At 47.2% G+C, this 24,013-nt stretch overlaps 1 protein-coding gene across 1 annotated transcript in view; it reads left to right on the top strand.

Annotated features, from left to right (window-relative positions):
* Positions 1 to 23,766, top strand: part of CASQ2 (calsequestrin 2) — a 62,556-nt gene extending 38,790 nt beyond the window's left edge. The window contains exons 6-11 of the mRNA XM_027091006.1: positions 1,099 to 1,229; positions 2,627 to 2,672; positions 9,379 to 9,433; positions 20,271 to 20,371; positions 22,510 to 22,584; positions 23,557 to 23,766. Coding sequence (XP_026946807.1) covers positions 1,099 to 1,229; positions 2,627 to 2,672; positions 9,379 to 9,433; positions 20,271 to 20,371; positions 22,510 to 22,584; positions 23,557 to 23,766 — 618 coding nt within the window. The remainder of the gene's footprint in view (positions 1 to 1,098; positions 1,230 to 2,626; positions 2,673 to 9,378; positions 9,434 to 20,270; positions 20,372 to 22,509; positions 22,585 to 23,556) is intronic.
* The last annotated feature ends 247 nt before the right edge of the window (positions 23,767 to 24,013 follow it).

Raw genomic sequence — 24,013 nt, 5'->3', positions numbered from 1 at the left:
GAATGGACCTCCTTGTGTAACAGCTTATGTAATACCCAGTTCCTCCCCGTCACCAATTAGTTACGGCGGCCCTGGGCCTCCACACTGTTGGTTACCACCACAGGGCGTCAGCTCTTAGGCAATTCCTCTTTATTTTCAAGGGAACCACTGTTCATCCCTGTGCTTTCTTGGACCACAGCTTTGAACTAGAAAAGAATGGCATTTGGTTTTCTACAGAGCGTTGCACATTCCAGGCCTCTCAAATCATTTCACAAAAGGAGATGAGAGTTCAGCAGCTCTGCAGGCGAACACAGCAACCATTCTGCCCTGACCAGACCGCGTGGCCACGTTAATGAAGAGCGCAGATGGCTCCCAGGCTATGGGCTGGCTCCCCATGCTTTTTATTTGGTACAGCGTGAGCAACTCATCCCAGCTTGCTGGGTACTAACCCAGTGTTAGCACTGAAAGTCTGAATCCTGGGAAACCCCTCCACTCTGGACAAACCAGGATGGTGGCTCACCTTCTGACAGGTAACTAACCAGGCAGTTCCCAGAGCCTGAGAAACCATAAAACAAGCCCAGGACTGAGAGACAACCCTTGGGCCAATGCTTCAACCAAAATAGCAATTAGGGTTTATGAGCTGATCGAGGACAGATTCCTGAGTTGGCCTCTGATTCTGAGTACCTGTATGCTTTAAATGGTTTCTGTCAATTGCCTGTTCTATCAAAACTGATTCAATTAAATCCATACATCCCAGGACACTGAACATGATCTGTTGACATTTGCTTCCTCCTCCAGCCCCTGGCAAATACAGTAGAGTGATGGTGATAATGGAATTAAATTTCTCACCTTTCATTCTGACTGCTCTCTGGCCCTGACTGGATCTCATTTGCCAGAGGAGTTTTTTTCTATCTGTCCTTTGATCACAAAAGTAGATCGGTCCAGCCAGGTGGACCGATGAGTTAGGTGATGAGTTCCTATCATTTCAATGTTTAAGTAAAAACCATGCATACACTTTCATGTCTTTTGCAGAGAACACACACACTTGTAGCCGGACAACCCATTGCTACTCTAGACTAGTGTTCAAGGAAACTATTGTCTTACTTCTAACTGTTACAGGTTGCAAAGAAATTGTCCTTGAAGATGAATGAGGTTGACTTCTATGAGCCATTTATGGACGAGCCCATTGCCATCCCTGACAAACCCTACACAGAAGAGGAGCTTGTGGAGTTTGTGAAGGAGCACCAAAGGTGTCCCAGATGGCATGCAGGGGTGGGGGCAGGGGGGATCCAGGGCCTGGGAGATGGAGAAAAGCCTCTCAGTCCTACCATTTCAGACCCCCAAGGGCAACAACCTGGAGTTAGTAACCGAGCAGAACTGAACTCAGTAGTGTGGCTTTGTTGGTCATTGATCAGTGGCAGGGATGTTGCCATATTTTCTGAATATGGGTCTACACTTGCAAACAAGGTTAGACCACCTCCCTGCAGTGAGGAAATCACCTCATACAGTAGGATGTAAGTAAATTCTACAATGATAATGATAGTGATGTAGTGACAGCCTCTTAAAGTACTATGTTAGGTGCTTTTGGAAACTATATTACCGACTCTTCAACATTATGGGGTAATTATTATCATCCTAATTTTACAGATCAAGGAATTGGGCTCAGGGTAGTTGAGTAACTTAGTCAAGGATGAACATTTTATGCCTAGAACTTCTGGGAGAGGAATCGTTGATACCACCAGCTCTAGCATGGATCAGCAAGCTTTTTCTACAAAGGGCCAGATAATAAATATTTCAGGCTCTATGAGCCAGATGGTCTCTGTTGCAAACACTCAATTCTGCCTTTATAGTGTGCAAGCAGTCGCGGGCCATATGTAAACAAATGGGTGTGTCTGTGTCCCAAAGGGAGTTTATTTATAAAAACAGGAGCCATTGGCTGGATTTGACCCACCAGCTGTAGTTTGCTGACCCCAGCTCTTAAGGGAGGGACAATACTGGAACATGGAATATGGTGGTGGTTCACCCTCTCACCCACCCACCCTCCCCTCCACATGCTCACATAGGTTCATTGAACCTGGAGCATCATGATTCCATCACCCAGTCAGCTTGGTCCCTCCAGGGATGCAGCACCCGGAGGAACAAATATCAACACGTCTAACAGTATTTGTCAACATTCAAAAAGAAATGAAACCATGAGCAAAAGATAGACCCAACCTGCTCCTCCCTAAAGGGCTTTTGATGGATGACCCTGGTGCTAAAACAACCGTAGTTCTGGGCTGTTTCCTCTCCTGGGTCTCCTCATTCTGGGCCTGCTCTGGGTTCTCAGGAGTGGCAGCTGTATGTGAGGAGGGAAATGGCTTCTTGGCCTGGGAGTGAGCTGACTCCGTGCCCTCTGACCTATGATTTGTAATAGATTTTATAATCCTTGGATCAAATGGGCCCATGGAAAGGCTGAGAGCTTTAGGCCCAGCTCTGTGTGTGACACAACAGGGTCAATCTGCTCTGTCTCCTTAGGGGAGACAACAGGTACGTAGACACTCTTGAAAATGGACTAACATCTCATTCTACATTTCACTGTGCTGAGGCTTTGGGTGTCAGCCAAGGTAATCCCTACCCAACAAAGCTCATCTTTTTTTTTTTTTTTCAGACCCACTCTACGTCGCTTGCGCCCAGAAGATATGTTTGAAACATGGGTAAGAAAGTGGCAAACTCTTTCTGCTTTGTAGAGATGGGTATATTCCCCAGGAGGAATACCCCTTTGAGTTCCAAAACTCAAACCAAGTCTTAGTTGCCTGGAGTGGATGTCTGGATGGTGGAGAATTTGAAATGTGGACAATATCACACTGAGTTACAACCCAGTTCTTCTGGGCTGGCCAGTAGGCAAAATTACTCTATCTCTGAGTTCATTTCCTAGAGTTTCTACTGGCTTTCATTCACTGGCCACCAGAGACCCAAGGTCACGTGGTAGAAGGAGCTCAGACCATGAGTTACATACAGACTTGAGCTCAAGCCCACAGTCTGCCACCTAGTAGCTTTGCATCGTAGATCAAGTCACGTGGTCTTTCTGAGCTTTAATTTCTGTATCTAAAATCAGGCTTTTTGTAAATATGAAAGGTGTGAAGAACCCAGACATAGGGGGCACTCCATTAATGCATGGTAGCTGTTTTTGTAAATATCAACTCAAGGCACTGGAAAATGCTGAGTCAGACTGTCCCCTAGGTCTGTGTCACAGACAAGACGTAAGGTGGGTCAAATTGCATTAGAAAGAGGGCCTTGGAGATACACTCCCCCCACCCCACCCCCCAGCTTTATAGAAAATTCTCTAAACAGTAACAACCAAAGTCTATGGAGCATTTTTCAAAGCATTTCATGCATCTTTTTACTTGGATCTCTCAACAGTTCTAGAAAGTGATATAGAACAAGTATTATTTTAGATTCCTGGGGAAACTGACAATCATACAGATTAGATGAATTACTCACGGATACATAACTAATAAGCATTAGATCTTGGGACTTAAATTTAGACCACCTGGGGCCAAATCTCATTTCTCCAGTATACCTCCTAGAGTGGGCCATGTCCCCATAAGGCAACATTCTGTCAGGGAGGGGGCAGAAAGGGATTAACATGGAAGCATATATTTACTCTCTAACTCAGAGTCTAAAGTGACAGATGAACAGAACCGTGGAGTAACTTGACACCCTCTGTTTTACTGGCACGTAACTTCTTTGGATGTCTGAAGGTAGAACAAACATTTCACACCGAAGGCAAATGATCTGGTCCAGAGGAGAGAACTATAGAAGAGCAACACAGCACAATAGAAACATCTTTTCCTAACATTTAAACCTTTCAAAAATTTAACCTTTAGGAGGTCTCATTATTAGATTTAAAAATAACAAAAAGCATATAACAGTGCTTTGAAAATAATATTCCTTTTTAAATTATTTTTGCTTTTCACCTAAAACAATTTCAGACTTATAAAAAATAGTGCAAAGAATTCCATGATCCCTTTACCCAGATTCCTCAAATGTTAACATTTTACTCCTTTTGCTTTATCACACACTCTCTTGATAGATATACAGATTTTTTCCTGAACTGTCTGAGACTAAGTAGCAGACCCAGTTCCCCTTTGCTCCTATAGACTTCAGAAGTTGTCTAAAAACAAGAACTTTCTCTTATATAATCATAGTATGCTTATCAAAATCAGGAAATTAATACTAATACAATTCCACATTTAAATTGACCAGTTGTCACTAATATCCTTTATAGCAAGAGAAAACATTTGTTTTTTCCTGGCCCAGGATCCAATCCTGGATCACAGGCTTATGTTTGGTTGTTATGTTACTTCAGTCGCCTTTAATCTGGAAGAGGTCATTGGTTTTTGTCTCTCATGACACAAGGTACCATTTTAAATCGAGAGTGATTATTACTGTTCCGTTCTGCTATGCCTTTATCTTTACTTCTTCTTCTTCTTACTTTGTTCATTCTTAAGAGATAAGTCTCTAGGCTCCTGGAAGGGAGACACTGCAAAACTGTAGAACCCTTCTCTCAGGCCTTTCCTCACGGACATAGCAGTATCACATCCCGAACCACCACACCATAGCGGGAGAGGTCCTGTCCGCTCCTTCACAGACACCCCTAATCCTCCACACTGCCCTGAAGAAATGCTCTCTCTCCCATATCGGAGGTAGATGTTCAGAAAGAAAGTTCACTGCCTGGCTTCACTGGAACCCATCCTCTGCTTTCTTTTCACTTAGTAAGATACAGCTTTTGCTATACTATAAGATAACAGTGATGGCTCACATTATTATATATTCAATTGTTTTCTAGTTGGGAAAGGGCTGTGTATTGAAGTTAACCAGGTAGAGAAAAGGGCAACCAGACTGGTTTACTGCTTTCCAACACCCCATCATGGAATACCCACGTGATTCCCCAGAAGCCCTAGCCAGACCTAGTCAGCCCCTCATCCAAGTCTCCAACTAGGGAGGGAGGGCAAGACCGGCCATCCAGGGTTATCTTCACATCCTGAAAAAGGAGGAGCAGAAATCAGTCTGTCAGAAGGCTCTTTGGGGAACCCCTTTGCCTATCCCCAACCCATCCACATGTGCCCACCCCCAAAGCAGCATCTTCCTGGGCTACTTGGCCATAGCAACTTAAACCCCACATGTTGGGGAAAGTGACCAGCTCATGAACTTTAAAGTCTTTATCTTCAATACCCACTTCCTTAGACACTGCAAGATATTTAAATAAAATAGTAAAACTAGGTAGAGCTAAAGCAACTATTGACCTTCTTCTCTCCCAAACTCTACAGGTTTTTAAAGCAGCAAATCATAGAAAATACATAACTTATTATTCCTAAAAACATTATGCCTAGTAATAGTTGCTGTGTGAAAATCAGACAGCTATTTTTTTTTTTTTTTTTGCGGTATGCGGGCCTCTCACTGATGTGGCCTCTCCTGTTGCGGAGCACAGGCTCCGGACGCGCAGGCTCAGCGGCCGTGGCTCACGGGCCCAGCCGCTCCGCGGCATGTGGGATCTTCCCGGACCGGGGCACGAACCCGTGTCCCCTGCATCGGCAGGCGGACTGTCAACCACTGCGCCACCAGGGAAGCCCCAGACAGCTATTTATTTATTTATTTAGAATATTCAAAGAATGTCGAGGTAGAGCAGGGCAGTCCAGACCCAATGCTGACCTGTCCTTCCTCTTTGAGACTCCACCTTCCCACCAGCTCTCCATCCTAGCAAGTGGCCAGCCAGAGTCCTTAGCAAAAGCCCACAGAAATGGGAGTCAGCAGTTCTTTCTAAAAGAATCTTCCCTTGGTTGCAATAGGCAAGTAATTCCCAGAGGGGGGCAGAGAGCTCCTCCAGATGAGCCCCTGCACCACTTCACTGCCCCTTAGTTAGGAAGTCTGACAGTTTTAACTGCTTCTTTTTTTCCTTTGCATCTCTTCATTCAACATGAGAGCAAACATTCAACCAAGACTGGAAAGAAACAGTTAAATATGAACAATGGTAATTGATTGGTGGGTAATTGATGTTTCATTTCTCCTTGGTATCTCTAATATTTGCTAATTTTCTTCAAGCGGTATGTAAGATTTTTATCACTATATTCTTTTTTTTTAAGTCAATAAACATTAAGAAGAACCTATTACATTGTGCTAAGTACGGAGGTTATAAAAATAAGCCTTGCTGTCCTGTCCTTAGGAATTCGAGGTTAAGTAGATGAAACAGTTGCAATAATACAACACCAGCCCAGTATGCTTGCCGCTATGACAAAGGGACATACAAAGTGCTAGAGAATCTAGAGTAAGGGAATCTAGAGTAAGGTATTCACCAAAGTAACTCCCAAATTTCCACTTCTTTGGGGGATCTGGTGCTCAGCCACTTTGTATAAAAGCCCCTTCTTGGCCTCTTTCAACTTAAGTAAGAGCCACTGACCAGAGTTTGCAACATCTTCTGCAAAGCCCGTGGAGAGACAATAGATTTAAGGAGCCCATTCTGCTGTTGTTCATAATGTCAGGGAGGAAAATCTTTCCTCTACCCTCTTAGGTTCATTTCTTACGGCCTACAAATTAACCTGACAAAAGACAGATTGGCAAGAGAGAAAAAAAAAAAAGAAGATTTAATTAGCTATTTATGCATGCGAGTTCACAAACGTGATTCAAGGAGGGGCTTATATACCATCTTAATGGGGAATGGGGGGGGTAGGGGCAGAGGAGCACTTCTGGGAGAACGAAATGACTTTTTGGAAAGATAAATGGGCCCTTAGGAGAAGAGATGGCAGATATGATAGTTTTGTGATAATGTCTATCTGAGAAAAGAAAATTAGAGTGATGACAAGTTCTTTGGGGAGGCTCTGCTTTTAGGCAGATAAAAGATTTCAGGAATTCAAATGCCTTCAGCCAAAATAGTTTTTATGCCACAGTGGCTTATTCTGGACCCCTTCAGTGAGAAGGAGCATGGGCTTTGGGGCCAGACAGAACTGGCTTGAATCCCAGTTATGTCACGTACCGTCTCATGCCTTAAGGTAAGTCACTTAATTCTTGAAGCATTGAATAGGAATGAGACTTTGATTTGAGATTTAGAAACAATGTATTTACAAAGTACTGACACAGAGGGTGGCAAATATTATTGTCTCCATTTTCATCATCATTTTAAGCCATAATGCCTTCCCTCAGAGAGCTTGCCATCTGGTTGAGAAGAGATTTGTGCAATTAAAAAGGTTATTTCTGGGCTTCCCTGGTGGCGCAGTGGTTGAGAGTCTGCCTGCCGATGCAGGGGACACGGGTTCGTGCCCCGGTCCGGGAAGATGGCCACTGAGCCTGCGCGTTTGGAGCCTGCGCTCTGCAACGGGAGAGGCCACAACAGTGAGAGGTCCGCGTATCACACACACACAAAAAAGGTTATTTCCAAGGCAAGGCGATGACTAAATGGGTGATCTGGGCAGCAAAGGCTGTGGGGTTCAGAGAAAGCCCCTGGGGTATTCTCAGGCCCGTGGATGGTCAGCTCGGCTCTTCCTCCCCCCATGCACGTTGGATTCTCATCGAGTAACCCTGACTTACTGGCTTGTCCGTGGATTCTTGCTCTGTGAGTTTATTACTGAAAATACTGAAAACACCTGGCACTAAGCAGCGCCTGCCTCTTTGCAGGTGTTCAATACAGGTTTGTGGGCTGAATCTTTGAGACCCACAGAGAGAGAGGCTCTTTCTTTGGGTTACGTATGGCTCTCCATCCAGGGACCACCTCAGGCGTGGGGAGTGACAGCTGTATTATAAGCAGCCTCTTAGCAAACGAATATGGATTCTTAATTCTAAAACCAATTTCCAAATGCATTCTAGAAGGGCACACAGAAATGAACAGAATTAACACTGCTTACTTCCAACTGATGGCAGGAGACAGAGACACGGGGCAGCCTAATGAGAACTGATCAAGATATTCTGTCTGGCGATAATAGCAAATGTAAAATAGGGAAACCTCAGACTCCCCTTCTGGTTGCTGTCGGTTTTGTGTAATAAACCTGCACTCATGCACGCGCGCACGCACACACACATGTTATCTGTAAAATTCAATTCCCCAGAGAGTCTGACCATGGCAGTGCCTACTCTCTTGTTTTTAATAATAATATTTTCCATTTAATCTCTCTTAGACTATTTGGAGGTTTTTGTCCATTCCAAACTCAAAGGGGAAAAATTAGCATTTAGATAGGATTGCACCCGCATTAAAATCAATTGAAATGGAAACAGAGATCATGGGAGGGTTGAGATGCCTGGAGTTTTTTTTTTTCCCTAGGATGATTCTGATATGACACATTCAGGGCATCCAGTGAATCCCTCTGCTGGTGTCAGTGATAATCATATTCACTTGGGTTTGTCCCCGGTGCCTCGTTCTCACACAACTTCCTCTCCAGGTCTTCTGAGGATCACATTTCCCAAAGAGGGGTCCCTCTAAGCTCTCGCTTCTCCTTCTGCAGGAATAATCAATGCAGAGGAGACACAAGGCACATATATATGGTCCTTTCTGCCCAGGACATAGAAACATGGAATGCCACTTGCTTGTCCCTGGATTTGAAATACTCTCTCTAGATTCTTTACCTCGTCCCAGCCTTCACATCCACACACACTTTACTGTCACACCCTCAACCTTCCCTAACTCCAAATTCCAGACTCTCCCTGTAGCCTCCCACTTTCATGACATGTTTTAGAGGCCTATCCTGCTTTGGCAAGCTTGGGTTCCAGAGCAGAAAGGACCCCAAGGAAACAGCCTGGAGGTCACAGTCAGCAAGGCGTCCCCTACTGACCACACAGGTTCTGCTCCTTCAATAAGAGATGTCTTAACAGGGAAGCACTACACTTGCATATGATCCTCGTGTGACCAAAACAGACTCACATCCTAATTTACCGCATAGAGTCCTGTCTGCTGCCTGTTTGGGGACAGCTTCAGGATCTGTCAGCAGCATTCGGAAGTTTCCATAATCTGGTATATCGCCGATTATATTTGCTGGAGGTGAATTCTTGAGAACACAGACGGACGTGCACACTCACTGAGCTGTGTCCAGAATGCTTGTTGCCCTCAGAGCTCCTGATAAACCAGACTCACATTCTTCCTCATTTTGCCTTTTACTGCTGTTCTCCTGGACCCACCAGCCCACCGGGGTGAGGCCCCTTTAGTGCTAATGTCTGTGTGCAGTTGGTGTTTTCCTGTCTTGCAAACCCACTGATCAAACTCCACACATTCCTCCCAGGGGCTCATCAGTATTCCTGTCCTGAATGCATGCCCTGCTCGGCTGTTCTGTGCCCCTGCGTCCACCCCCCTCCACCACCTCCCATTTCCATTCCAGTCTCTGAGTCTGTCCTTGGTACCTCTCTACCCAGGAGAGTTACTTTGACTCTTTTCTCCCATAGGAAGATGATTTGAACGGGATCCACATTGTGGCCTTTGCGGAGAGGAGTGATCCAGGTAGGAAGCCCCCTGTCTGCTCCTGTACACCTTAAGCCTGACTGACCTCTCACCTTTGTCAGCCCTCATCCTCTCTTCCGTCACTTCCGGTTTTTCGCAACCGCAAGGTATCGGGCGCCCCCTGGTGGTCGCCTGTTAGGGACGACTCCACCTTCAAATGTGCACACAGCTAACAGAACGTTGAACCTCATTCTGCCTACCTGTCCAGCTAGGAAGAAGCACCAAGTACTGAGGTTGAGGATATTAAAACGTCCTAGCTTTAAGGATGTGTGTGTGTGTGTGTGAGTGTGTGTGTGTGTGTGTGTGTGTGTAAACGTCTGTTCACATTTAAAGTTCATTTACCAATGTTGTGACCTAGCCTATGTGAATCACAATCCTACCTTAAAATAACAATCATGTACCCTTTGGTCTGAAAAATATTGTCTGTGCTTGGGAGACTTCATAGAACATATTCCCCCAAATAATCAGAACTGGGCAAAATGAGCAGCTTATTTCTAAAGTACAAAATGACCCTATAAATGGATATGTAATTTTGTTTTATTTTGGAACTTTTTCCTGGTTTCACTCTTTTTAACACCAGTGGAAAGCGAAGTGCAGGAAAAATTAATTTTGCAGGGGGTAAAATGCCGGGTCCCTTCAGCAGTGCTCTGTGAATAAAGGGTCCCCAAAGGGAGGTGTCAGTGGTGATTCTGAAGTGTGTTTTGGAAGACCTGGGGCAATCCAGAATGTAACCAGAGAAGGCAGGGAACTTCCTTTGGGATGGCTAAGCAGTCAGGCTTTGGACTATGAGGTGCCTGGGCAGGGATTCCCAACCTGATAGTGCCACAAAGCCACCTGGGGCTGACTGAAACAGGACCTTCAGACACCTGTCAGTTCACGGGGCTCTGAGGCAAGTGCTGATGCACCGTGGGGTTGGGAACCACTGTTCCAAGTAAGATACAATTGTGTCGTATTTTCCTAGGACCTCAGCCTCTTATACATTCATAGGGACAGATGAGGAAACAGAGGGTCAGAGAAGTTCAACGAACTGCCCAAGAGGGCACAATGAGCTAGAGGGAGGCCATGAAGGAGGGACAGATTGTTTCATTCATCAATATATACCTGGTTCTCGCCCATGCCTTGGCACATAGTAAGTGCTCAATAAATGCCTGTGGGCAGATGATTAGATAGGCAGATGACTGACTGAGACTGAGCCCAATTCTTCACTGTCTGACCAGTAGTGTTTTGGGTTTTGTTTTGTTTTTTGGTAACACACTATCAGCCTCCATAGTTTCTTACAGGCTGAAACCCAAATGTTTTATCATGCAATTTTAAAAATTGAGATATAATCCACATACCATAAGATTCACCTTTTTAAAGTGTGCAATTCAGCAGTTTCAGTACGTTCAGAAAATTGTGCCAACATCACCACTCTCTAATTCCAGAACATTTTCATCGCCTCAGAAAAATCCCATACCCATTAGCAGCCTTTCCTATTCCCTTCTCCCCCACCCGCTGGCAACCACTTAATGTACTTTCTGTCGCTATGGATTTGACTGTTCTAGATCTTTTATATAAATGGAACCATGTAATACGTGGCCTTTTGTGCTTGGCATCTTTCACTCAGCATAATGTTTTCAGTATTCATCTGTATGTAGTATGTATCAATAATTCATTCCTTTTTAGGGCCAAATAATATTCCATTGTATGAAAAACAAATTTATGCTGCAAATTATCTGAAAGCTTCCTTCCCCCTTTTTGTTTCATTAATTTTTTTGAATGTCCATTGATATCCTAGTTTTCCTATCACTGACTTGCAGATTTGGAAAAACTCTTCAAGAAAATCTAGTCTGCGTCCAAAAAAAAATATACCAGTATGCTTCCAGCTTTTTTCCACAGATTCTGGCCACCCCTCAGCCCCTGGAGAAGAAAATAGCAAAGAAAGCCAGTTGCCCAAGGTTTACAAGCTATAATCAAACAGAATGGGATCCCCTGGTGTTGTGTGAACAGAGATGAGATCGCCATCCGCAGCAGCCTGCTGGCCAGACTCCAGGGGGCTTCCTCCCCCGCCCTCTCCCCCTCCCCTCCCCCTCCCAGGATTACGGGGAGGCCTGTCTGGCTTTCGGGAACAATGGAACAAAGAGGCCTCCGCGAGGTTGCAGGAACCTGTTTGACCGAGATTGCCGCTGTAATGAATCAGGCTCCAGAAACTACTTCCACCTCCTCCCTGCACAAACACCCCTGGGCCCGAAGCTGCGTCTCGCCCCAAAGGAGCCCAAGCTGGGGCTTGTTACTGGGAAGCTGGAAGAAATGCGCTGGGGGTGGGGGGCGGGGGAGGAGCTCACAGCATCTCTCCTTGGTGGGGGGGCGGGGGCGGGGGCGGGGGCGGGGGGCGGGGGTGGGTGCCTGGCCTGCTCAGGGCTGGGAAAGGGAAAGGCTTTTCTGTGAAGTCCCTGAGTCTGCGACTAGTCAGTCATTACTCTCAGGTCACTGATGTGTAACCGGGCCAGAGGGGCCTGGCTGCAGGACTAGGAATTTCATTCCTACCCAGACAGTACTTCCTCATATACCTTGCTTTTGCTAAGAAGCTACATGTGGCCCACCGCACCAACCAAACCCCTCGCCAAAGAAAACGGGTCATACATCCAGGAAAATAATACAGCTCTCCTTAAAGAGCTCACAGTCTGGAGGAACGGTGCTGTGAGCTTTATGGAGGTGGTCCTATTTGGTCCCTAAAGCCACCCTGTGATATATGCAGAATAATTATCATCCCAGCGTCAGATGAGAAAAGTGATTCTTAAGGGTTAAATGACTCGCCCAGATCACTCGATGTACCCGAGCCAAGATTCAAATTCTATCAGGCTTTCTTGACCTCTGAATTCATTCTGATTCTGAGGAAGAAGGTGATGATGATGGTGACTTACTGTATGCTTAGGTGACAGAGCAACCCCACGTGGGAGGTGCTACTTTTATTCCCACTTTACAACTGATGAAGCTGAGGCCCAGAGCCGCTGACTTGCTGGGAAGCAGTGGAGCTGGAATTAAGCTCAGCGCTGTCTGGCTCCCCAGCCGCACCCTGAACCACAAGGCCCCGCCTTGTGTCTGCCGGCCCTTCGGAGTTACTGCCCCTGAGGACGTCTGGGTGACCATTTAGCCCGCCCTCCTTCCTCTCTGCTGTCCTTTACCACCCCCTGCACCGCCAACATTTGAAAGACCCAGAGACGTTCAACGATGCGCTTGAGATCACACGGTTAGAGGCACAGCGGACACAGAAGCTTAGATTTCTGGTTGGCTCCTCTGGTCACTGTCCATCTGACCACACTACCGTCTCCAGGACTTCCCAGCCAGCTGCAGGCTCTGGGCATGCGCAAAGCCGCTGCAAGGAATGGGGGCGGAGGGAGCCGAGAGCGCACGAGAAAGAAGAGGGAGTGAGGAGAGCGAGCGGAGCCATCTGGAAGCTTGAGCGCCCGATCAATGAAGAAAAGTCAAACTTCCTCCCTACTGATGTTTCCAAATTTGGAATCTACGATTTTTCAGCAGCAGCAATAACAAAGGTCTGAGTGACCCGGGTCTCCCAGGGGCTCTCACAGCGGTTCTGACATTCGCAGCCGAGAGCTTGTGTTCAGGGATTGCAGTGACTGCTCTCCGGCCCCGAGCGTAATCGCTAGGTCTCTTCTGCGGTGAGCTCTCATCCTCGTTGCCCCTGCAGGCGGGCCTGGCTGGGAAGGACATTTCCGGCTCTCTGGTCTTGCCCGGTGCCCTGTGGTGCGGCCCGGCTTCCTCTTTCACAGCCTCCTCTCAGCTCCTGCGCTCAGAATGCCGCCAGAGCTACTGTGTGACAGGTTTGAAAATGAACTAGTCTCCCCGGCCGCCCCCAGATGTGTCTGCATCAGGCTGACATCTTCTTTAGAACAGTCGATGAACGGTTCACAAAGCGGCGTTTCTAGGTGAGCGCATGCTGGATGGATATCCTCCAAGGGCACTGGCAATATTAGCACTAACAAGCTGGAAATGCGCGAACCGGCTGCCGTCTGCGCCTGCGGAACACAACCAGTGAGGGGCCCCGAATCAAAGTCTCCAAGCCCTTGTTCCAACCGAGTTTCAACAGCCTCGGTTTCGTTTTTGACACCTGTTGCCTCAGATAGGCAACTGCTTAACTGAGCTTCTAAATTTAAATTTGATTTGTCAAATTTAAAATTCGGTTCTTGCTAAATGCTAAATGTAGTTCCAGCCCTTAAATATCAACACATTTAATCTTCACAGCAGCCCTATTGTATGCAGTAGGTACCGTCACTATCATCTTCCCCGATATGCGGATAGGGAAACAAAGGCATGGAGAAGTTAAGTAGCGTCCCCAGGTCATGTGACTAATCAGCGGTAGAACTGGGATTCCAGCCCAGGCAGTCCAGCCCCAAGCCCAAGCTCTATAACTACCACCTACACTCCTCTGTATTGCAAAGGTGTACCGCTGGACTTTTCCACCAATGCTGGGCCCCGAGAGCTAGGAGACAGAGCGGAGAAGGGGGGCTGTAGTAAGGAGTGTCAGGGTGTTCTGATGTCGCAGGTGCCATCTCGGAACCATGGGGCCCACACAATGTCCCCCGGTTCTGAGCGGATGTCTCACTCTAACAGGTGACTGGGTGACTCGCCTTGTCTGGGAGGTGCTCTCAACCTTGTCCTCCCTAGGCTCCCAAAGGGCCCAGCTTCAGATGCCCTGCCGCAGCTTTCTGAGACTTCCACACTTCCTGAATGGGCCTTTCTGCGAGGGGACCTCTCAGGTGACTGCCCTCCACACCTGTGTGTCCCAGCACCTGGCCCTGGGTCTAATACATGTGGGCACTCAGAACATACCTGCCCGATGAAAAATTGAATCCCTCCCATGAACACTTGAAATGAATTAAATGTTGATGGAGTGGGAAACAAAGACAGAAAATCTTTGCAGTTCCTTCTGCAAATGCCACACATGATAACAGCGGTATCATTATTATCAGTGAGCCCCCAAGGTAATAAGGGAGCTGTTTTCTCCATCTTCAGACAATAAGATGGAAGCCTCAGAGAGGTTAAGTGACCTGTGCAGGGTCTTCAAACTCCAGACACAACCTCCAAGCTGTGTGATGCCTGCTTATCTGTGTCGTCTGCTGTAGAAGCAATAGCCACAGGATTGGGCCAAACAGCCCGGCTTCCCAAGCCTAGGCCTGTCTCCAGGGGTGAGACCCCGAGTCCCATAACTGCACATGGTGTGGCGGCAGAGAGGGTCTTTCAGTGCCTTTATGGAATGAGCACCGCCAGTCCCCGAGGTTGGGTCCAGAGGATGGTGTGAGAGCCGGGTGGGCAGCATGCTGAGGGCCTGGGCCTGTTACTTTGGGGCCACTGCTTGGTCTGAGACACACGTGTCTCTGCCAGACAGGCCTTGGTTCCTGACATGGCTGCGACTGGCCTGGAACTGGTCCCCCAGGGCTGTGCAGCCTCATTCCCACCAGGCTCTCTCTGCCTGGAAAGGAGGAGAGTATAATCACCGGCTTCCCCTCCCACAGGATGTGATTCCCAGAGGTCTCTGGCTCGCCGTGGGAAACCTGGCCCATCCTGAGCCCTCGACCCCGGGTCGTGGGATCTCAGGGTCCAGGCCTGTGTGGCAGGGACAGAGTCACAGCTTTCACAGCACCGGGCCCCTCTTCTTTAGTTAGCGCCACCTCTGAGATTCCAGGCGCACTCAGGGAAATCGCTGAGACAGCCAACCAAACAGGCTGTAGCTGGGGAGTGTGCGGCTTAGCGGCAGGTTAGAAGGAGGGGAAGGAGCCCTGATTACTCCGGGGGAGGGCAGGGGCCGGCCACCAGCCCCCCTCTCCACCCAGGTGTCTCCTCATGCCCCTGCCCTTGCTTCCCTCACATTGAAGCTCTTACACTGGGCACTGGGCTCTCAAGCACAAATTCGAGCAAGAAGATGCAACAGTTTTGGTAGGCATGTGGAGACCACAGGTGGATTGTGGAAACGGCTCTCGACCTGCAGACCAAAGACCTGAGTTAGAATCCTGGCTCTGCCACTTGCTGGCGTGTCGTGCTGGGCAAGTCAGGTACTCTCCCTGTGTCTCAACTTCATCCTCTTTAAAATGGAGATAAAAACATCTTCCTCACCTCCATCAGGACTAGATGTGAAGATTAAATACAAAAGGGCTCAGTAGCCAGTAAATGCTCAAGAAATACTCATAAAGTCAAAGTTGGGCTACATGATGGCAGACTTCCTGCATGTAAAGAACAATGTCCTGTGTTCATAAAGGAAGAAGTTGGGAGACGAACTTCTTGAGAAAAAAGGAGATTTCAGCTGGATGCAAGAAAACGACTCTTGCCTGTCTGGGTTATTGACCCTATAGTGGACCTCTAGGGAGGTCCGAGGGGCTCAGCCCTGGAAACATTCAAGAGAGAAGACAGGCAAATGTTCTGGGTGGGGCTATACACCTGCCTGAATCTGTGGGATGTTTGGGAGTCCCTTCTGGCTTTGAAAATGGCTGCTTCTCTAACTAATGACCGCAGAGAATTGTCCTCTAGTTTCAATGGTGAAATAACTGCTAGCCTACAAATTTCAAAATAATATTTCCTCTTTTTTCTTAACCTACCTCTGAAAAAAATTATGGGCTACTCCTTTTGAGAGCTACATGGCCACAATCTTAAAAGGCCTCTTAGCTGGGTATATCACTGATAAAGGAAACAGTCATTAATTTCAAACTCATTCATTCCCTCATATAATTGCAACTGTGAGCTGTCTTCCGCTTCACATTGAATTACAAAAGCGAAATGTGGCTTCCTACACCTGCCTTCCTGGTCAAAAAGGGAGGGTCCACAGTGGACGCGTCCCTTTTCCAGCTCACCTGTTTTACAAAGAAATAGTTACTGTCCCTAAGAGGAAACTGAACTTCTAACATAAAATGTTAGCGACTGAATCCCTGCGAGGCCAGTGTGACTGCCTTAATTCCGCTTTCCCAGATGAATGAGAATCCATTCCAACAGGTCTATATTCAAGGCTGGGGAATAATGGGGGGAAAGGTATGGGGCTTGTGAGCCTTGGATCAGGAATATCCAAATTAGCTTAATGACTTTAAAACAAAGTAATTAAACCGTGCTTTAACCACGCACTGAGGCGAGGTACTCACAGCCATACCGCCTGGTACAGCCACCCCTGCAGACTTCAGTCACTGAGTCAGCAACAGGGCCCGGAAGGAATAGCTCCATGATACACCACCTCCTGGGGTAACTGCTTGGGAGTACGTCTTCTCTGACACACGGGGCCGAGACTGTGTCTAACCGCCCCCTTGTGCCCAGATCATTGCACTTAAGACATATGCATTGAATGAACAGATGAGTGGCCAGGTTCCTTGTATTCGAGCAGAAGATTGTCAGAGCATTTCAGAAGAATAATGGCTAAACCTGACTGTGTGCCAGGCACCATCTAAGTACCACAGGGACAGTAACACATTTAACTAACAGTCATTCTATGAAATAGGTACTCTTACTATCATCCCCGTTTTACAGTTGAGAAACCAAGACATTAAATAACTTGCCCTAAGTCACACTCTAAATGGCAGACCCAGGATTTGGACTGTTTGCCCCAAGTGTCCTTTGTGTTGAAACATCATGCTGGGCTCCCTCCCTAAAGAACAGGTTCTGTTCTGTTCTTGGAAATATTCAGGGATGCAGAAGGATGATGCCCATTATGAAATCCATCATCCTGAACACCAAAAAGCTGCCCTTGACTCCGGAAGAAACTTCCCCAGCTTTTGTCAACTCAATTATTAATTTATTCTGGGCATGTCTTTTGAGCTTTGCTCCTCCATAGACACAAAGAACATCCTCACAAAAACTTTTTGTATTCTTGAACATAGGCATTAAGCCACAATTTTGACTTATCTTGTTTATGTAAAGACTCCAATCCATTTGATTTTTCTTGAAGGACCCAGTTTTCGTTCCTTCAATCTTTCTCTTTTTATCTCCAAACCTGCTCTAAAACATAGAAACGTTCCCTGTATGTACATTCTTATTCATAAATCCCATTGTGTGGGTTTTTCCATCAGAAAACCACAGTGCCATCTTGTGTGTTCGGCTTCCGTTCAGATCTTCTCCGTCTACAACGCTGTGCCTAGACAGTTTCTGCCTGCCCTTTATGTGAGTTAGTCTTTTGCCCTTCAAGTTTACTTTCTACCTGAATTCGGGTCTGTGTGGTTGAGTTTCATCCTCTTTGTGAATTTCTGATTTGTCACCTGTGATTCTCCTCTTCCAGAGTACTGGCAACATCACCTTATTTATTGCCATTCACCTCTTCTCGGCTGCTGAAAGCAGTCACTGAAGCTGTCGAGGAGAAATCCCCTGTTGCAGTCTGTGTATAATGATACTTATACATCCACAGATAACCCAGGTGGCGCCATAGTCCCCGTCCTGTGACACGGCGACACACCCAGAGAAGGAAGATCTGTAGTGTCCAAGTAGCAGCAGCCGGTGGCACTGTGGAGGGATTTGACTTTCTCGGCCACACATCAGGCAGCAAGAAGAGTATCCCCACCTCCACCCCCATCTCCACCCCAACCCCTACAGTAATAGATAATGAGCGCTGAAACACAAGGCCCCATCCATCCCAAGTGTCTGTCATACGATCTAATTTGTCATAGAGTTCAGAGCATAGATGGAAAAATCACCTCGGCCACCCGGATCTCTGCTGGAGAGGGCGGCGGGCCATAACGACCCTCTTCTCTACTAGCAGGGTAGCTCTGCCTTCCAGGTAACAAGGCCTGAGGGGGCCGAGTCGGAATCTTTAGTGTGATCTAGCTACAGTTAAAGAGACTACACCCACTCAAAGCAGAGCTCCTAAGAAGAGTGTGCATTTTGCCTAGAATATGTTAACTATGAGGAAGTGCAGAGAAAAACCTTTCCCAAGAGGCCCCAGGTAGCCAAACAAAGGCTAGGGTGCCGGAGAGAGGAGAGGTGTGTTCAACAGAGGCCACAGAGAGGGGCTTAGAATGGCTGGGGCCCCCAGCAAAAGAAGGAAGCTTTTACAAAGAAAGAGAGGTGGCCGTACTGAATTTCTAAGTAGTGGGTGAGCTAGTTGCTTATACAGAAGGCAAATTTCAGGCCACAAATTCATCTATGCAAGAGATACAACTGTATTTTCTAGAACTGAACCTAGACTTTACCACTGGATGGTGGAAACTGGGTCTGACAATGAATGGTCTCCCCTCCCCCTCCCACCGTCCCTCGGGATCCGGCGTCTTGCTGGTTCTCAGGTATGATGTGTGAAGTGTGCATCTGGTCAGAGTTATCATCATCTCCTATCCATGCTGGCATCTGCAGAGAAGTCCGTCATTCTGTCTGGACTCTAGCTTTATGCCAGGGTCACCACTGGTCCCCTTCATCCCAACTGCTGGACTTCTTCAGATCTGCCCCCTCCACTAGCCTTGTCCGTGTTCCTCAAAACCACAGAGAACTCGGTGGGGCCTCCTCACACTCTTCTCTGCCCTAGTCTTCCTGCACCAGAGGATTCGCCAAGAGAATCTGAGGTCTTTCCATTTTCATGAGTTTTAGAACAAAGCACGAATCCCCTATACTCTGGGACTCCCTGAAACTGTGGAGTTTCTCTACATGGGCTTGCTTTCGCGCACGTGCACATGTACACACAAACACATACACACGGGCACAGAGCTTATTCTCAGGGACTTGCCAGAAGCTAAACTCTTTGTTTCTCCCTGGGAGTGGGGCAGAGACGCTGAGGGTTTAGGCTGTCCTTTCTCTTACTAGACATTCTTCCAAAATTTTTGTCTATGATATAAAGTTCATCTTTCTCATTTCTTCAAGATTTAGGCTTTCTGTGCTCTTGAAGCTATGAGTTTATCCTTTTTTTTTTTTTAACATCTTTATTGGGGTATAATTGCTTTACAATGGTGTGTTAGTTTCTGCTTTATAACAAAGTGAATCAGTTATACATATACATATGTTCCCATATGTCTTCCCTCTTGCGTTTCCCTCCCTCCCCCCCTCCCTATCCCATCCCTCTAGGTGGTCACAAAGCACCGAGCCAATATCCCTGTGCCATGCGGCTGCTTCCCACTAGCTATCTACCTTCCGTTTGTTAGTGTGTATATGTCCATGACTCTCTCTCGCCCTGTCACAGCTCACCCTTCCCCCTCCCCATAACCTCAAGTCCGTTCTCTGGTAGGTCTGCGTCTTTATTCCTGCCTTACCCCTAGGCTTGTCTCTGCTTTTCTTATGAATCATCCCTCCCCTGGGGGGCAATGAATGCTTCGAATTGAATAAAGGGACGGCAGAGCATGCAGGGAAATGGTGAGGAGGGGAGGGAACCCTATTTACTATCTCAAAGCTTTGAAACCAACTGTCAGTCAGAAGCCCACTTAGTCTGAAGGTTGTGGGAACTCCAGGTTGTAGAAAACTAAGGATCCAGGCTAAACATTCTTGCTCCAGAGAGCAAATGCTATGGGGAACTCTCAGGGATAGTATCAATAAATTATCAGTTTTAAGAGATGGCACAGAGCACTGAGGACCAGACAGGAGTTTCTCTGTTCTGGGGTTGCACTTTCTGACACAAGGCTGGTCAATTTTCATATGCAGTTTCGCTTTCCGTTACAACCAGACACTTCCCTGGGAAACTTTCAATTTCTTCATTCAAAATGTTTATTGTTTCCTTTGAAGAAGCTGCTTTGTGGCTGGAGTTCTCATCTGACTCATTTTATAGAATAATCCTGTAATTGAGGGTATGCACCAAATGGCCTAAGAAACACTTGTGGAGTAACGGCACTCTGCTCTCCACATTAGAAGCCATATATGCACAGGGCTTACTCACCCTCCTTGAATCCCGCTTCAGATGGCTATGAGTTCCTGGAGATCCTGAAGCAGGTTGCTCGGGACAACACGGACAACCCTGACCTGAGCATCGTGTGGATCGACCCAGATGACTTTCCTCTGGTGAGTGGCTCAGACTGGGGCCCTGTCCTTGGCCACCTTCACAGCCTCATGTTTGTGTTTAGTGTGAGACCTGGATGCACGAAGGAGGATGGGAAATAGGAGGGGCACTTGCAGAAGCTCAGTGGCTGTCCCCACCCGCTTAGCCCCTGGGGCAACATTGAACTTAGGGCCTGGTGCCTACCCGACATGGTTAGACTTATTGTTCTCGCCCCCTAGAGGCCAGAAGTCCTTCTGCAGGGCCCACTCAAGGGTGTTGGGTGAAATTCTTCTGCCAGCAGCTCCATAGCTGCCCTTCACCCACCACCACACCACCCCTTACTATAACCTCTTTCATTTTCTGGGTGGAGACCATCGCTGTGAGGCAACCTAAGTTACTAAGTAATAAATGTTCAGAGATGAACATTTTGTATAGAGTTAAGAACAACCTCTGCTGGAAATTCCCTGGCAGTCCAGCGGTTAGGACTCTGCACTTCCTCTGCCGGGTGCACGAGTTCAATCCCTGGTGGGGGAACTAAGACCCCGCAAACCTCGCAGCCAGGAAAAAAAAAAAAAAACCCTCAGGGAGGGCAGAGACCCTGCCTGTCTTGTTCAACATGTTCTCCCAGGTCCTTAAAGCCCAAACTCTTGCTGGGTCAGTGATCAATGGCCAGAAAGCCTTGGTTATGCTTCGTTTTAAAGAGAATAAACAGAATTTGTACAATACATGAGCCCAGTGGTAATGATAGTGAGGGTGGCTGATATACTATCTGCCTAGAACTTGGTAAATTCTTTCCATGCATCATCTCATCCAATCCTCCAAACAACCCTGTGAAGTACAGACTATTATAATCCCTATCTTTTTTTTTTTTTTTTTTTGCGGTACGCGGGTCTCTCACTGCTGTGGCCTCTCCCGTTGCGGAGCACAGGCTCCGGACGCGCAGGCTCAGTGGCCATGGCTCACGGGCCCAGCCGCTCCGCGGCATGTGGGATCTTCCCGGACCGGGACACGAACCCGTGTCCCCTGCATCGGCAGGCAGACTCTCAACCACTGCACCACCAGGGAAGCCCTATAATCCCTATCTTACAGGTGAAAAGAATGACAGCGGGAGAGGTTAAAGCTGTAAGTGGTAGATATACTCTTCCAGTCCCCATGAGACCATATATTTGTTTGGGAGACTTTTTTTTCTTTCTTTCTTTCTTTTTTTTTTTTTGGCTGTGTTGGGTCTTAGTTGCAGCATGCAGGATCTACACTGAGGCATGCGGGATCTTTTCCTTGAAGTGTGTGGGCTTCTCTACAGTTGCGGCACACGGGCTTCTTCTCTAGTGCGCTTCTCTCTAGTTGTGGTGTGCAGGTTTTTCTCTCTCTAGTTGTGGCGCACAGGCTCCAGAGCGCTAGGGCTCTGCAGTTTTGCGGCACGCGGGCTCTCTCGTTGAGGCGTGAGAGCTCAGTAGTTGTGGCACGAGGGCCCAGTTCCCCTGCAGCATGTGGGATCTTAGTTCCCCGACCAGGGATTGAACCTGCGCCCTCTGCATTGGAAGGCGGATTCTTCACCACTGGACCCCCAGGGAAGTCCCATGTTTGGGAGACTTTCTACCACTGAATATCTCCATTTTCTTAGCCCCATGGCCCCTTACTTTTTTAGTCCTGCCCTAGTCAGAGATTAGTCCTCATGGAACCCAAGTCTGGCTGAATGAAGAAGCCCTCTTCTTACTCGTGTGCCCACTTACAGCACACCACTGCTTTCCTGGGCATCTCGTGAGCAGAGTGGTGCAAGGTAAGGGATTTTTAAGTGAGACATTGAAAGAGAGGTGGAGGGAAATGGCTCATTCAACCACACATAAACTGTAAAAAGCCACAAGTGACTTGGGAATCAGCTTTGGACTATCTCTGTAATATTCTTCCTTACAGCTGTAGAAGCTTTTATATTACATGCTTTCACAGTTTGTGTTATGACTTTTTTTTTTTTCGTGTTTATTTAAAGTGCTGAACGCTGGGGCCAAGTCTTCAATTTCCTCAGTGCCCACAGCTGTTTTGGAGACCTGTAACCAATGGTGACCTAATTACTGTGATGGGATGGCAGGTGGGTCCAGCCACAAAAAGTGGCTTTAACAGGGAATGCCTTCTGCCTGCTGTCTAATTTTATTTTTTGTGGATACAGCTTGTTGCCTATTGGGAAAAGACTTTCAAGATTGACCTATTCAAGCCACAGATTGGAGTGGTGAATGTTACAGATGTGAGTATACCTCGTGAAAGTTTGCTCGAATGCCCTCAGCCTGCCCTGGTTTCTGCCATGCAGCCCAGACTATGAGATCACGTATAGGAGCCTGGCCCCATGTGAAATGAGCAGGACCCTTGGCCTTGCCAAAGCTCAGGAGACTTGCCAGTGTGGCCCAATCCTAGTCTGAGCCAGTCCCAGCCTATTGTTCCATGGTTCTCTTCCATGGGCACATTTCCTTGCTTTGGGAGTCAGCCTAACCTGGTTCACTGACTATTTAGAACTTTCCACACAAGTAAACTCTCCTATATTTTCTCCCAAAGCCCAACAAGGTCTCTTTGCACAAGGGAACTCACACCGGGAGTTGTTATTGCTCAATGGGTGATGGGGAAGCTGTGGCCCAGAAGCCCATGGAGGCAATCACCATTGTGTGTGTGTGTGTGTGTGTGTGTGTGTGTATGTTCATGAATATATGATATATAGGATCTATATGAAACTTCTGGTAGGACAGCCATGAAACTACCACCAATGAGACTAGGGATGGGGTCAGGGCAGTCAGAAATACTTTGGCTTTTCACCTTGTATCCTACTGTTCTGTTTTAAAATGTTTTAACTTAAGCAGAATTTTAAATTATTATTATTTATTATTACTATTAATCTTAAAAGTAGTTTACAAACTAAAGAAATGTAGAATTTCCCAGGTGACTGAACATCTACCAACAGGATAAAAGGACATTGCTAACTGGCCATACATACATACAATAGAAAAAAATATATCTATATGCAATGGAATGCACCTTTCCTTTTAGGTTGCACAAACAGGATACTACACACGCCATTCTGCGGCTAAGCGTTTCCATTTAACAGTGCGCACATATTCCTGACAAGTGTAAGTGACCTGGAGCCCACTCAGCACAGCTGCTTGGAGCCCCCTGGCCTTGCTGACCCTTCCTGCACTCACTCACTCACTCATTCTGTCTCTGGCTGCAGGCTGACAGTGTCTGGATGGAGATTCCAGATGGTGATGACCTGCCCACAGCTGAGGAGCTGGAAGACTGGATTGAGGATGTGCTTTCTGGGAAGATAAACACTGAGGATGATGACGGCGAAGATGAAGAGGATGAAGAGGATGACGACGACGATGATGACGATGACAATTCTGACGAAGAGGATGATGACAGTGATGACGATGAGGACTAGCCCCCAACTCCAGCTGATTTTCATGAAAACAGAAGCACAGCTACCCACCCCCATGCAGACAGCACAAGGTAGCCGCGAGCAGCCCTGGCCCACGTCCAGCCAGCTCCTTTCCCTTTTCCCACTTCCTTCTCACCAGGAGATGTGCAACTCAGCAAATGCCTTTCTAAATCCAGCAATCCCACTCAGCAAGAACAGTGGGGAATTTTTCCCATGTCGACGGTCTTGATTGTCATGAAAAAACTCTCAT

Source organism: Aethalodelphis obliquidens, unplaced genomic scaffold, assembly GCF_003676395.1.
Source record: "Aethalodelphis obliquidens isolate GAN/ISIS:26980383/991018 unplaced genomic scaffold, ASM367639v1 scaffold70, whole genome shotgun sequence".
Lineage (NCBI taxonomy): Eukaryota > Metazoa > Chordata > Mammalia > Artiodactyla > Delphinidae > Aethalodelphis > Aethalodelphis obliquidens.
The sequence above is the reverse complement of the archived record's forward strand: the minus strand, read 5'-3'. Positions and strand labels throughout refer to the sequence as shown.